General features: G+C 39.8%; 2 protein-coding genes across 3 annotated transcripts; both read right to left on the reverse strand.

Annotated features, from left to right (window-relative positions):
* Positions 1-3622: 3622 nt before the first annotated feature.
* noc4l (nucleolar complex associated 4 homolog) lies at positions 3623-8185 on the reverse strand (the record flags this gene model as incomplete). Its single annotated transcript, XM_083902737.1, has 15 exons — positions 3623-3844; positions 3945-4058; positions 5342-5424; positions 5515-5678; positions 5804-5914; positions 6018-6078; positions 6214-6325; positions 6410-6460; positions 6550-6584; positions 6680-6782; positions 6880-7029; positions 7148-7255; positions 7464-7570; positions 7799-7919; positions 8033-8185. The coding sequence occupies 15 exons, from the start codon at positions 8183-8185 to the stop codon at positions 3725-3727; spliced, it is 1593 nt and encodes a 530-aa protein (XP_083758863.1). The 3' UTR covers positions 3623-3724.
* Positions 8186-8843: 658 nt separating this feature from the next.
* pus1 (pseudouridine synthase 1) lies at positions 8844-11083 on the reverse strand. 2 transcript variants are annotated; one of them, XM_083903060.1, is made up of 6 exons: positions 10866-11083; positions 10428-10654; positions 10203-10340; positions 9907-10009; positions 9059-9759; positions 8844-8960 (listed from the first exon to the last, which is right to left on the reverse strand). In XM_083903060.1, the coding sequence occupies exons 1-6, from the start codon at positions 10927-10929 to the stop codon at positions 8928-8930; spliced, it is 1266 nt and encodes a 421-aa protein (XP_083759186.1). In that variant the 5' UTR covers positions 10930-11083; the 3' UTR covers positions 8844-8927. The 2 variants fall into 2 exon arrangements, with proteins under 2 accessions (XP_083759186.1, XP_083759185.1); XM_083903059.1 differs by having other exon boundaries at positions 8956-9759.
* Between the last annotated feature and the right edge of the window lie 3409 nt (positions 11084-14492).

Below are 14492 nucleotides of genomic sequence, written 5' to 3' on the forward strand. Positions count from 1 at the left end.
TGTCACCTGCAAAAAAAAAAAAAACCCACACAACCAGACATTACACACACACACACACACACACACACACACACACACACACACACACACACACACACACACACACACACACACACACACACACACACACACACACACACACACACACACACTGTGGCCTCGCTGCAAACGTCACACCCTCCTCACACCTCCGCGCACACATACTGTACGAGTACCGAACCGCACACAAACAAAATCAAAACACACAACTGAATGTATAATCAACGTGCATTTTGACAGTTTCCCATATGCATTTCATCTATTTCATCATTTCTGATCCAGACATGTTGTCCACTTAAGATTAAATTCCCACTTTTGCAAAACTACTGCAAGTATACGTGCACTTTACACAGCGAAATGTATTTAAATTGGCCAATTACTGGACAATTCTCCATTTCTGGATGTAATAAATAGGTTCATTTGACTCTGCAAAGCACTCAGTAGCAAATGACCAGGCTAACCACCACATTAACACTGAAAACACAAGTATGTACAACATGTGTGTATGTGCGTGTTTGCACAGTATGTGTGTATATCTATAAATCTACTACTACACACATACATACTACTGCAGCTCAAACAAATAAGGCATGGGATATTTCACAGCGCTAAATCAATCTAGCAAACAAAAAAAAGTAGCTCAGTGGCACTTACTGTACAATGCCTTCATCTTCTTTGATTAAAAACACTGGGCTTGTCGCCGTCAATGTTCCTATCATTTTTGTCACAATCACGACTGCAAACTCGTGCAGTCACATGTGTGAAATCACTTGAACACTGTTGCTCCTGCATCACTCCTTCCATGCATTTGCAGGTGCAAAGTGAAATGATTGATATGTACGTGTGTGTGTGTGTCCGTGTGCACGAGTGTGCTCAGAGAGAGAGAGAGAGAGAGAGAGCACTCCACTCAGTTACATAAGAGGATTACAGTATCAAACCAAAACAATGACAGGGGCAGCATGCAAAAATAACCCAAGCTTTTATCGGTACTCAAATCTCTGTCTATGCCGAGTACCTTTGTGAAAACACTCGCACACAGGAATGCCCCGAATTCACAGCGACTGCAATGCAGAACACCGACACGTAGAAAGTTGAGAAGGTTAATGCTGGTTGTGCTTCAGATTTGAATCATCTGCACTCCAGTTGCTGATTTCGGTCATGTGAACACAACTGAGTTGTTCTTGATTGGCACATTTTAAAGTGATCTAACTGCAATTAATTGGCACAAGAGGAATACTTTTTTTTTTTCTCCCACATTGCCACTTCCTCTGACAGGTAATAGAACAAAAATGTATTATTAATCAGCTTTTGCTGGAGCCTTGGCCAAATGCTCAAACAGCTTCTCAGCACTGACTCACCTTGGACAGCTTCTATTTCCTCACCAGGGAAGGAGGAGGAGGAGGAGGAGGAGGATAGACAACAACGGAACTCCTGCGTCCTGCAGATTCATGGAGAAAATGTGCCAAGACTTTGGTGAACCTGCAGTTCTCCCAAAGCTCACACACACACAGAGTTATCAAAGTGAGGGCTGTGTCTACACCATTATCCAAGCCTGAATGGGTTTTTCATTTGCCATCAAACCATTAATTAATCTATCAATCCACCAGTTACCAAGATTCATGTCACGATTATGGCTGCTTTGTTTTGCAAAGTTTGACATCCACGTCGAGAGGAGACATCAGCGGGGTTACTGCTGTGCTTCCGTGTCAACAAATCAGCTTGACTCTCATTGTTGCGCCATTTCAACTTTAAAGCATTAATTAGTCCAATTAAAGAGGAACATCATTTTGGACGGCACGGGAACACGTGTTAATGACTACTAATGTCTTTACTGTTCTGTTTAATGTGCCTGCACCAAATGTCTGAGATTCAGCAACAAAAGGGAAAACTTGGAAACACGGCAGTATTAAAGGTCCAGTGTTTATAAAACGTGTGATATCTAATGGTGAGAGTGCAGATTGTATAACGAGCACATTACTCTACTGTAGCCTTAACATACCAGAGAAAATGCTCAGTTTTGTCCATTCAGGCAAAGATGGCAGCCTCCATTAAGCAAGGCCCTTGCTTAAAGCACATATAAATTATTCTAAGACTACAAAATGTGTATTTCAAAGCCATTACAGACCCATTTATAGGTTGTATAATAATTTTTCTGCCAATAGCACCTCCTGAATGTGACCCACTGGAGCAGCAGAATGATATAAAAGGATGCTACTTTTTTTATTGCACCAAATAATGTGCAATAAAACACCATCATATCATGAGAAAACAATCAAAGACATTATTACCCATCTACGTGAGCTTCTTCACCTCCTCTTGTCCTCGTCACAGTGCTGCCGTTTTGCAGGCTTCTCGTCTTCCAGGTTTTGGCACAGTTCAGTGTCATGTCTCCACGTGGAACCGTCCCTATCATAACACTGGGGCTGCGAAAAAATTCAAAGATATATTTAAAAATAACTGAGTCACTGGAGTGTTTACTCAGTAGCCTCTGTCCCTTCATGGGTCTCTGTCCCCTGATACAGGATCTGTCTGTCTGTCCTCGTGTCTGTCAGTGTTGTTATTGGACAGAGTCTTCCTGATATGACTTTGCTCTTTTCAAACAGAAGTGAGTTGGGATTCAGAATGGTCTCTCACTGCGTTCTTGTTCCCGCGGGCTGCCCCGCTGTGTGTCCATATGGTCCACTTTACAAGAGGATGACGTGTGAACAGCACGTGGAAAGAAAAGAAATAGAGGGCTTTGGGTCTTTTTTTTCATCAGCTGGGGGGAAAAGAACAAAGGTAATGATTAATGTTCTTCCGAAGATGAGGAGTTTAAGATGTAAAATATAATTTTTTTAAATGAGTTAACTTTCATTTTGCTTGTAAGAGAAGAAAACAACTGAATTTAGGAAGCGTCAGATCACCTCATTTGTGGTTATCGCCAGCATTTTCTCTGCAACGTCTGCAGAAAATAAGGAAAGCAAAAAGGTTATTTCAAGGTGCATTTCTCCATCTCACATGTGACATTTCTCCTCCTTAGATTGTAGATGACTGGACTGTAAAACTCTCTGAGCATCTAAAAACCTATATAACCTAGATATGATACCTCATAAAGGTTTATGTGACTACGTAGTCCCAGACCCAGACATTTATATCTTAATCACCGAGTTGCATTTAGCTTCAAATTAAAAGAGCCACTTTTAAGGTCATCAGAAATCCTTAACCTTTTCTGCTATATGACAGAATGATGGCTGTTTTTAATTATTTTGTGCTCATTAAAACGCACAGGCCTTACACATTGCCTGATTATAAGTTGTTTGGCTACTTAGCAAAAAATATTACCCATTTACCTTTTCAGCAAAAAAAAAAAAAAGGTTGTCTGCTTCTAAAGCACAAGAGAGCCTGAGCAGCAAGTGCATTATAAATATGTCACTAAATGAGCCCACAGCTTTGAATGGTGCCTTGTGTGCTCATTGTGGACCATTGTGGTGATTCATCTGAATGAGGAGAACAAGCTTTTGTCAAAGGTTTTTATTCATGTATAATAGGGACATGGGGAAAAAAAACACATGAACACAAAACACCTGTTTAAACATATCTCAGGAGGGCAGGTTGTTTTCTAAATGGGAGTCTGTCCAGATTTCCTGTTCAGTCCAAACTGGTGCGTGAACTGGTCCTGAGAAAGGTTGACATTATGAGTCATTTTTTAATTCAAACAGAAGTGTTGTCCTAACACATTCCCTCCTCCAACTAGTAACTGTGAGGCCTTCTCAAACTCCAGTGGGATGTTCTTGTTCCCTGGCTGCTTCAGGTCTTTCTCCATCAGCTGGTAGAAGAGAGGACGAGATGAATATTGTAATTGTAACAAGATAGCTCAAACCAATCACATGAAGAATTTCCACTGAATTTCAGAAGTGTCAGCTCACCTCATAGGCTGTTATCTCCAGTACCTCACTGATGTCCTCCTCTTTCGCTGAAAGGGGACTGCCGATCAACTTTGCAGCTTTTGACACATCAGGATGGTAATGTCTCTGCAAAGTCTGCAGAAAACAGGCAAAGCAAATAAAGTGTACGTCTATTAACCTCTTCTTCACGGTTGCCCCGTTAAATGTGTTCACGAAACACATTTAAAACGCCGATGGATCAAACGGCAGGAGCGGAAAAAAAACGTCACCGCGCACACATTGAAACGCGGCACCGGAGCGTCAGCGTGATTATGTAAACAAATAAAAACACGTGTCAGTTGGACAGCGGAGAATCTACAGATTCCAGCGGTACCATTTTTATCGCTCTACGACCAAGATTCACGAATACAGCCCCAAAATAAGAGCAAAACAACAACTGACTTTCAAGAAATACAAGCAGAAATGTTGCCTTACCTTTGCTGTTTATCAAAACAAGTTATTTCCCCCGGAACAAAACCGCTTCTAATGAAGAACTACACTTTCCAGCATGCTTTGGGAACAAATCCCGGTCTGATTGATCATTACAGAGGAGATCATTAGATCGTTCTGATAAGAGAAGGGCGAATGTCCGCCTAAATGCGTCATATGCATTTATGTCGTTTTGACTCGCCAATGAAGTGATTCACACACATTTTGAGACCGGGGTCTGATTCTACCGGTTTAGAGGTTTAAAACGATCCGTCAGTCACCCTAATTGACTAAGGTAAGCAGAGCTATGGCGCTTTAGTTATCATACTTTTTTCTTTTTTTTTTCAAAACAAGTTCTTTTTAGACCTGTTGTGACATATAAATAAAATTAAATGGGTTTTTAATAATTTGGCACCTAAGAAATCTCAAATGGCACAGATGATGTCAAGCTGTGCCAAAAGTGAGGATGCCCAGACATCTTTTTAATAAAACATCTGTAATTTCACTCTGCTTCATTTCAGCAGCATCAGACTTTGCACAGCTCATGTCCACATGTTGTTACATGACCTCCATGTGTTTTTAAGCTCCTACTGCATATTTTAGAGGTGATATTTGGTTTAAAATGCATTATTTTTTTAGGCGAGAGAAAAAAATCCTTCATTTATGCTGTGTTCCATATACATTTACTCTGACACAGTGGCATCTACAGTGAAACGTACACCTCTGGTGGAATCTCACAAGTGTTATCTGTAGTTTGATATCAAGATAATTCAAATAGAGCTTGTAACTGCAGAGATTTACTCTATTTAGTTTTGGCATGTCATTTTTCGACCAGGGACTCCAAAAAGAGGGTCAGGGAAGAAGAGGTTAACGTGGACTCCATCATCATTTCTCCAGCAACAGTGACACTAACTGTGGCGAGTGTCACATATATATATATATATAAATACCTTCACTTCCCACAAGCTGCTCTCTAATGCACGGCACAGAGCAGGATCCTCTTCCTCCATGACATACGGGTCCTCCAAAGGCTCTGTCAATATGAACACAAACAGACAAAATGCTCCTGAGATTGTAGAAGACTGGACACAATACGTTACAGATAAAATTACATGGTACTCACCATCCTCTGTGCTGGGCTTGTGAATGAGGATCCTGCACGCCGGGTGGCGACGGATCAGGTTGTAGATGAAGGGCAGCACGATGAGGAGGGCTGTGGGTGGTGCTGTAAGAGCCAAACGAGCGAGGCGTTTGGCAAAAGCAGCCACTAGATACACTGGTAAGTGACTGGAAGCAAATGAAAATTTTAAATGGTTATTTATCCTAAATAGTGAAATCCTTTCAATGACAATGAGTTGTTCAACCATAGAGGATACATGTATGTCTGTCTTTACAGACAAGCTATAGCTTACCTGGAGCTAAGGAAGAGGTTGGCTAAATGGAAAAAGCGTGCTCTGTACTTCACATGGAAAATAGAGGGCTCGAGTAGATTGTACAGCTTCTTGTAGAAATCAGGGTAATCCCTGAAAAAAAACACACACACACAACATATATTTATGCCATTAATTCTTTTGCATTAGTTATTGTAAATGATATAAAGGTGGCAAACATTACTTTTATACTCACAGGTTGTGTTGATGTATAAGGACAAAAAGGCCATTGAGGGCCAGTAGGCTGATTGCGCCACCTATTTAATAAAAAAATATGACATGTCAAATTATATTCCACACGACCAAATATTACATCCTGCAAAACGAATGGGAACCGTGCCATTAGTGGATTGTTCAGACACTGTCACAACCAATCCCCGTGTATAACTTACCAACGTCATAGGCAGCAGTCAAGAAGTCAATCATCAGTGTGGGTTTACTCATGTGGGGCAAAATGGAGTCGTGGAGAATCACCAAGACCCTTTTATACATGCTGCTTGGCAACTACAGCAGAAAACAAGAGAAATTAATCAGCCTTGTATCAAAGACACAGCGACTAATGTGTGAATATAAATATTTTAAGTTTACCTTATATTTGAGAAAGCCGAGCCACATCCTCTCAAAGACACGCTTATGCTCCTGTAAAGAAGTACAAGGTTTCAGGTCTCACCAAGTAACTTTAACAATAAAAGGAGACGTGATTTTTATTTTATTTTTCTTAAACTTACATTCAGTTTAGCTGCTTTCCAGTCCTCATGCTTGGCTGCACAATATAAAAATATAACATTTAATTGCATCATCACAAAGTGGAAATTGGTTTTACTGACGCTGTTGCGGCAACATCACCGCAGTCCTCACCTTCGTGTTTGACCATAAAGTTGGTTAGCTCTGACTCCTGGCTTGGCACACTGATGCTGGACATGAGGGTGAACACATTGTTCTGGTATATGGGTGCTACTGCCTAAGACAAACAACACAAGCCAAGAGATGTTTAGCACCAAGTCCATTAAAGATTAAAAAGATACAAATGATAGACGAGCTATGCAGAGCATCCCTACCCCTTTGTTTTTATCCATTATTTGGCCAAAAACCTCACGGATTGAGCTCATTGTATAGTAGCTAATGTCCTCCATCTCAAGGAATTCCTGGAACCGGGAGATCAGCAAGGAATTGTCCATAGTTTTGGACAGCATCCTGTCCACCACTCTCTGACAGATAGGAGACAGAAAGATGTGTCAAAACAAGCTACTCAAAACGAATAGGGAAATGACTGAAACAGGATTAATCAATGTTAGATCTGTAATATGTAATGTTTCATAATCCAACCTGAATGAGTTCCCTCGGGAAGCTGTAATGTTCACTCCAGTCCAAGTCCTCAAGAGGATACTGTCCTTCTGCGGCGGCAAACTTCATCAAGCAGCACAGGGAACTCTCCTGCGTTTGCACAATTACATGTTAAAAAGAAAGTGTAGCATACATTTTTTAAGACAACTGAAACATTTCATACAAATGTGGCTTTATAATGAGACTTACATTCACTACCAGTTAACTACATTTTGATTTCCTTTTAAGGCTTTCAGCAATTGCAACAATTTCATTTATTTCAGCTAGGCCAAAAAGTGTTTTATTTAAATCAACTCACCCAGACATCATGAACTTCATGGCAGAGGAGGTCGAGCAGTGTTTCCACACAGCTGTTGTAACGGTGCCTCATGAAGATGTGGTACTTCTCCTCAGCTCTGTAATTCCCTGAACCAGACATTCAAACAGCATTTATTTAATTTCCATGTCATCATCATAATTTAAGGTTCAGGAATCAATAGAGGGAGACTTTTAATCAAGCAACATCGAGGACCAACCTAGGAGAGTTTAAACAGTTACTTCAATTGACATTCCCTCTCTTGTTGTACGTGTAATTGAATCATGTTCCTTCAGATCTTAAAAAGCTTCCAGTCTATATCGTCATACAGGACTCACCACTCAACGCCTCCTCCTCTTCGGGCAGTTTTCCAATGTACAGATCTTTCTTCCCCAACAAGGTGCAGAACAGTTTGTTGCACGAAACGACAGCACGTTTGATATCCTTCTCATTTTCTGACTACAAACACACACGCACGAAGAAAAAGAACACACCGTGAGAAATGCTAAGTAACACATAGCAAGATCACCAGTAATACCATAGTTATTACTCAAATATATGCCTGTATCTACCTGAAGGAACTCCAATAGGTCAAACACGTCGTTGGCATGTTTTCGGCTGTTAAGTATGCGCTCCACTTTGTCGTTGAGGTCGATTTTAGGCGTTTTTACACTTTGTTTTGTAGTTTTTGACGAACTCACGTTGCGTTTCTTGGTCGGCGCCATGTTTACTCATTGGTGATGCGTTCAAGTTACTTCTAAATGTACGAAAGTCCACCACTTCATTGTAGACACAGTGAAGGCACACAAACTAAACGTTTTATGGAATATTTGACCAGCCTGTTTGGGTACTGCATTGATACTTTCTCATAATTTTAATTATTTATTTCATTATTATATGTCACGGCCGATGGGGTACATTTGTCGATGCCAGAAACTCCAACGGTTTTGAATGCGACATTACTCTGAGCCACTGAACCACAGATTGTGTATCGCCCTCTAGTGACTGGAGTATAAAGTACTACTTCAGAACTACTTCCTGCTTTTTCATCAGCAGGACACAAGCTTTGTAAAGCAGGGTTTCATAAAAATTCCAATGAGGTGGCTGAACTATCTATATTGTATAAATATAGTTTCTGTTTCAGGCATTGATCAAAAAACCTAATGAGACTTGGAGATAAGTCTGCAGTGGCAGGCAACTAACACATTATACTAACATACAATGGCCACCCTAATGTTTTCATTTCATTTATCACAGAAGTGATCTGATAAATTTCACATCAGTAAGATACATTCATTAGAAAAAAGAAAAGAGACACACAATATTGGTGTTATTTATAGATTTAATAACATTTGTATAAGAGTAACAGAAATTACATCCACTATAAAACATCCATCCGTCTTGGAAGGTGGACCTTTAGACCTAAAAGAAAATGAGACAGCGTCACTTCTTCCACCAGGCAGCGACTTATTCTGTGGCATTCCCGTCATCGGCATTGTCCTAAGGATTACAAAAAAATAGGGCAGACTAGATCATTACATGTTACTTATTTCAAACATTAGTGTTATGAATAAATGCTGTGTCTCTACTATGAATACCTGTTTCTGGTCTTTGTCATCTCGATTTCCACTCGCTGAGTTTTTAAAGTCATGGATAGGAAGTGTGGACATCCAGCTGACCATGGAACCCTCCTGACACTCTGTCTCAACAATGGTTGGATAGATGTGACCCTCCTTAAAGGCCTTGATTGCTTCCTCCTCATGGTCCCATTCTAGGCATTCATGCAGTCCGTCCCCTCCAAACCGTTTGTTGTACCGGTCAAAGTGAACTCGTTCCAGAACCAAGCCCAGACCTGGAGCTTTTGGCACATCCACCTTCTCCTGACCCCAGCTCCTCTCTATCACTTCCTCGTTTACATAGCCTTTCATCACAGCAATCACCAAACCGATCATCTTGCGTATTTGGTGCAGCATAAAGCTCTGGCCCCGGACAGTGATCACAGCAAACTCAGACTTGTCGCAGATGAAAGGCTCTCCGCAGGACATTTCCATGATGTAGCGGCGAGCACTGGGGTCATCTGGAGCCTTCTGGGAGGTGAAGTTGTGGAAGTTATGGGTGCCTTTGTACAGACTAAACAAACTATTCACCTTCAGAAGTGTCTCGGGTTCTAAACGGAAGGCTGATATATTTCCAGTATCATAGTCTTTTGGGGCAAAGGCCACTGTTGGAAGCATATAGGAGTAGGTACGAGCATCACAGTTATTTTTGGCATTGAAACTCTGGGTCACCCGTTTAAGACCTGTGGGAAGTAATGTTAGAAAAAAAAAAAATGTCAGTGCAAATTGTTTTCTGAGAACAATGGTTAACTGTTAAACAACTTGACTAAATTTTTTGGCAAAGTCTGTCCCTCAGCATGCAATAATTCAAAGTGGAACAAGTGTCTTACCGAGCACTTTAATCTGTGCGGGCAGGTGCTCATTGATTTTTTCAGTTACTTCTTCCATCAGCCGCAGCTTCAGAGACACAACTTGGCCAGCAGCAGACACACCCTAAAATACACAAACATTCTTTTGAAAGAGTCACATGACAGTAACGATGATGAATGCCAACAGTTAGTCTCAGCACCATGAGCGAAAATAAAGATGCATTACAGTGAGAAACACTTTAGCAGCTCATTCACCTTCAGAAATGCCTTGTTGTCATACCACTGTGAAATGAATTCCCACAGTACAAACCACCTACCTTATCTGTTCTGGCACACCTTTGGAAGGACATCTTCTTCATTTCATCACCATGGTTTTCAGGGATGCAACCAGATTTGACGAGTGCGTTGACCAGATCATCTTCAATGGTCCGAAACTCGGAGTTTCCGACATTCCTCTGAAATAGACAAACGCGCTACATTTATCGAGATGTGAAAAATAAAATGTTCATATCTTACAGACAGAGGCCAGCTACAGTATGTACCTGCATGCCATAGTATCCCTTTCCAGAGTATGCCATGAGGAGGACCACTTTCTTTTTAGGATACTTCTTCTCGTCTTCAGTGTTTTCCCCTTCTGCTTTAATTCTTTTTGAAGCCTGGACCCTCTCAGCCGAGTCTTCATTCTCTTCATGGCCTCTTTTCATCAGCTTGGCTGTGGGCTCATCTTTGGATGTTTCACTCATCATGCAGCAGAGTGTATAAATGCAACCTGGGAAGACGAGAGAATAAACAAATCAGAATCATACATTGCCACCTGTACGATGACACCCTGTCTTATACAATACTGTAAAGACATTATGGACATTTATTGGAATGTTATGAGAAAGGTATGAAGGCTAGAAGAGGCTCATTAGAAGCTGGATATATACATTATATATATACATAATATACACATTATAACAATGTTTGAGTTGTCTTACCGCTTGTTTTTGACGTCAATGGTTTACTAACTAAGGCACTCAGCAGCGGTCGAATATTTAACATGTTCGGCTAAGTCATAGTTGAAAAAATCCTTCGGCTCATCATCAATACAACCGGGTTGAACTGACGAAGCTAACGAAGAGGCACGAGATACTATCGTGAAACTAACGCTGAGCAGCCCGTGAACGAAATATACAAGTTAACAAACATAAGTCATTGTTTACACTAATATTTTAATCCAAAAAAAATATTCAGGAATATGTTTGAATAAAGAGTAAACTGCAGCAGAACACGTTAGCCCGGGGTAGATACGAATCACACATGGCCAATACAAGTATCAACTTTGACCTTTCGTGGAAATATCGCGAGAGTTGTCATGTTCTCTTTTCCGCATACGTCACAGAGTGAGACTGTCCCATTCGATTCGACTGCAGGACATTTTTACTTGTACAACATCAACTATTTACAAAAATACAAACATGTCGATGTTTAATGTATAATTTCGTGTGCATTTACAGTATTCCAAATACAATACTGCCAGGAAAACCAGTCTAGTGCTTAATAACAGTTGTTAGAGTTGAATAGAGTAGTACATTTATAAATGAATAAAGGGGGAAAAACAAGCTACACCAAATTCGGCTAAGTACAATTTGTAAATAATTTAGTATCATTCATCTGTAGTAATGTTTTTGTCCACATGAGTGCAGCAAAATCACAGTCAGTCAGTTATAAATTATGTTACAAATACACTGTTGTAATATGGAAGTAAAACTGTTAATTGTTTTCTCAAGATAAGTTGATAATTTAGAGGAACTGACAGTTGATGACGTAGTTCAAACATCAGTTAAGTTTTAACTTTTAAAAAAATATGAATTTTCATAGATAACAATTAACTGTGTCGTGTTCTAATGTTGTGTAGGTGCGTTGCATGCGTAAACTGACAAAGATCTTCCATCTTCCAGACATCACACACAGCATATGCCCTCCATCGTCATGTTTAGACCATAAAAAGAAGTCTTACTGCCTCAGTCGGTAGCTGCTCATTGTAATGTGATGTGACAATATAAAGGTCACGTGAGAGAGTAAATGCTAAAATCTAATTAGAGATGTTTTGGACAGGTGTTTACGTCTTTCTCAAGGACACCACAACATGGTGGAAACTTTAACCTTGTCATCATGGGATGACATGTGTGCTGGAACTTTTTCATAGCACCTTATAAGGTGATCAACCAGGTTTTTCTTTTTGCTGAAAACCCAACGCCAAACATAGGCTTGTTATGGGAAAGACGCCCCAATTGCCATAATACATATATCACAGAGGGCGTGTGTACCCATTTATATAATAGATACAATAGACTATATTTATACTATACTATTTGAATATTTAAATAGTATACTATAGTGTTCACTGCATAGTTCAACAGAGTTCAAAAGCTATGCAATCGCTCAAAGTAGAGAGAGTTATTTTACTTGACACAGGAAAACTGTGTTTGTCTGTTTCTGTCACGTCTTTAAACGATCCCCCAGAAATTAAATGTCTCATATAATAAACAAAACGTAAAAAGTAATCAATCAAAGTGTATTTAATTGGGATCTTTGTAAACTTCAGCAAAAACATTGATTCATTATATAGTCAGATAAAATATAGTTATTCTGATACAATATTCGTCTCAGCAGCAACCATCTGATGGCAATATATATACAGCATACAGTATATATTCTTTCATCTCCAGAGAGAGTGATGTGGCCTCACAGGGCTTTCAACAGATCTCAACCTGCACGCCTACCTGCCAGCCGACTGCCGTTCATGCTAACTAGAAATCAGACACAACACAACCTTGGTCTGAAATTCACTACCTGAGTGCACTGCCTCCACATATATGTTATTGGGTCCATTTTATCTTCAAATTGAATGTGCCATTTACAAAATGCATGTGTAGCCTATGTATGCCTGCAAAAAAGGGAACAAACAAGGGTATAAAAAAAAATCAAATTAAAAAAAAAATGTATATGTTTGCTGTTTGCAGAGAGTCTGCAGTAGCAGTAGTTTTATTCTTATGGGGAGCTACTTTGTGTAGCAAGTGGCAGCTGATTTTGCCACCTGTCAATGACTGTGGCAGTAGACATTAGTCAGAATCAGAGAGCCTCGAAATAACTCCCTGTCTTTCAGACAACAGATAATGTAGCTTTGAGTGTTGTCTTATAGACTGTTTTTCCCCTCACCGGGGATGAAGTATTTCTGCCGTCTTTTAAGGTGTATGTAATCCGTTTTCTTGGGCACACAGCTTCTGCAAAAAAAAATATAATTAAGTCACTGCCTAATGTGACTCTGGGGTATCAAGACCAATTTTAGTACTAATGTAACAGATACATTGATAAAAGGCCGGAGTGCGAATGATAAGACGAGGCTGCTCTGTCAGTCTGACAGAGAGTGGTATTTTTTTACTGACACGTCTAATAATGGTGACACAGATGACGTCTACATTAGTCCTGACTAATACCAGGAAACTGGATCACATCACAACGGTCCTCAGATCACTACACTGGCTTCCTGTGAGTCAAAGTATAGATTCCAAAATCTTGCTCTTGGTCCTCAAAGTTATTCTTCTCCTCACCTGTGGAACAAACTTCCTGAATACCTGCCCGACTAACACGCAACGTTCAAACAACATTCCCCTAAGATAACCTTAAGGGGAACCCGTTTAGAGAACGTTCCCTCAGGGTTAGGTAGGAGCCTAACGTTCCCCAAACCTTGAGGGAACCAAAACCTGAAATGATCACAACGTTCCAATGTGGTTTTATTTTGATTATATATTTTTTTTACAACTAAAAGAGAACGTTGTCCAGAGGAATTTAATGTTATATCTTACCTTTTACAGACAATTATGAACCACAGATTAATGTTTTTATAGTTGATTTGTATTTTTGGGTTGGTGACATTAGTAATTTAATAAATATGAATATGAAAATGAATCTCATGAGATCTGCTTATTTACTCGTTTACTGCAGCTTTTTCTTAAATTCTGAAATAATCACCATCGGTATCAATTCATTCTTTTATTGGCAAATCACATTTTTTTAATATAAAAAGAAATATTTCTTAGAGTAAAATTGGGATTAATTGACATAAATATGAAACTGTATTTTTTTTTTTTTTTTTTTAATGTCTCTATTGTCACTTTAAATGGATGTCATTGTTTAATAAATACAAAAAAACAACTATCAGCTTGTAGCTAATGAGACGGCTCTCTAATGTGCTACCTCAATATAATATTGGTTGGTTGATTAATTAAATAGGACGATAATAATAATATGAAAGGAACGAACAGAACACGTTCGAGAGTGATAGAACGAGCGAGAGCGAGAGTGAGAGAGAGAGAAGGATTTCCGGTGTCTCTAACCAATGAGGTGGTTCCACATGCGGACACTGAACACCGCATTCGACGTACGCGAGAGCTGCAGTGGACAAACGCGATTGGTGCCGATGAGGACGCTGGTGATTCTGCAATACACAGGCGAAGCTGTTGAGAGGAGCCGAGCTGAAACTCTACCACCTGTTTAGTAAAAACTGTCCTCTGTGACACATTTAGAGCGGGATACGTTTTTTTCTTTTAAAATAAATACGA

The sequence above is a fragment of the Microchirus variegatus genome, assembly GCF_963457635.1.
Source record: "Microchirus variegatus genome assembly, chromosome: 16".
Lineage (NCBI taxonomy): Eukaryota > Metazoa > Chordata > Actinopteri > Pleuronectiformes > Soleidae > Microchirus > Microchirus variegatus.

Coding starts and splice junctions, on each gene's coding strand:
- pus1 (XM_083903059.1), bottom strand. CDS start 10,929: ATGTTAAATATTCGACCGCTGCTGAGTGCCTTAGTTAGTAAACCATTG. Junction 10,655..10,865: donor ATTGACGTCAAAAACAAGCG/GTAAGACAACTC, acceptor TCGTCTTCCCAG/GTTGCATTTATACACTCTGC. Junction 9,760..9,906: donor CGCACAGATTAAAGTGCTCG/GTAAGACACTTG, acceptor TACTTCCCACAG/GTCTTAAACGGGTGACCCAG.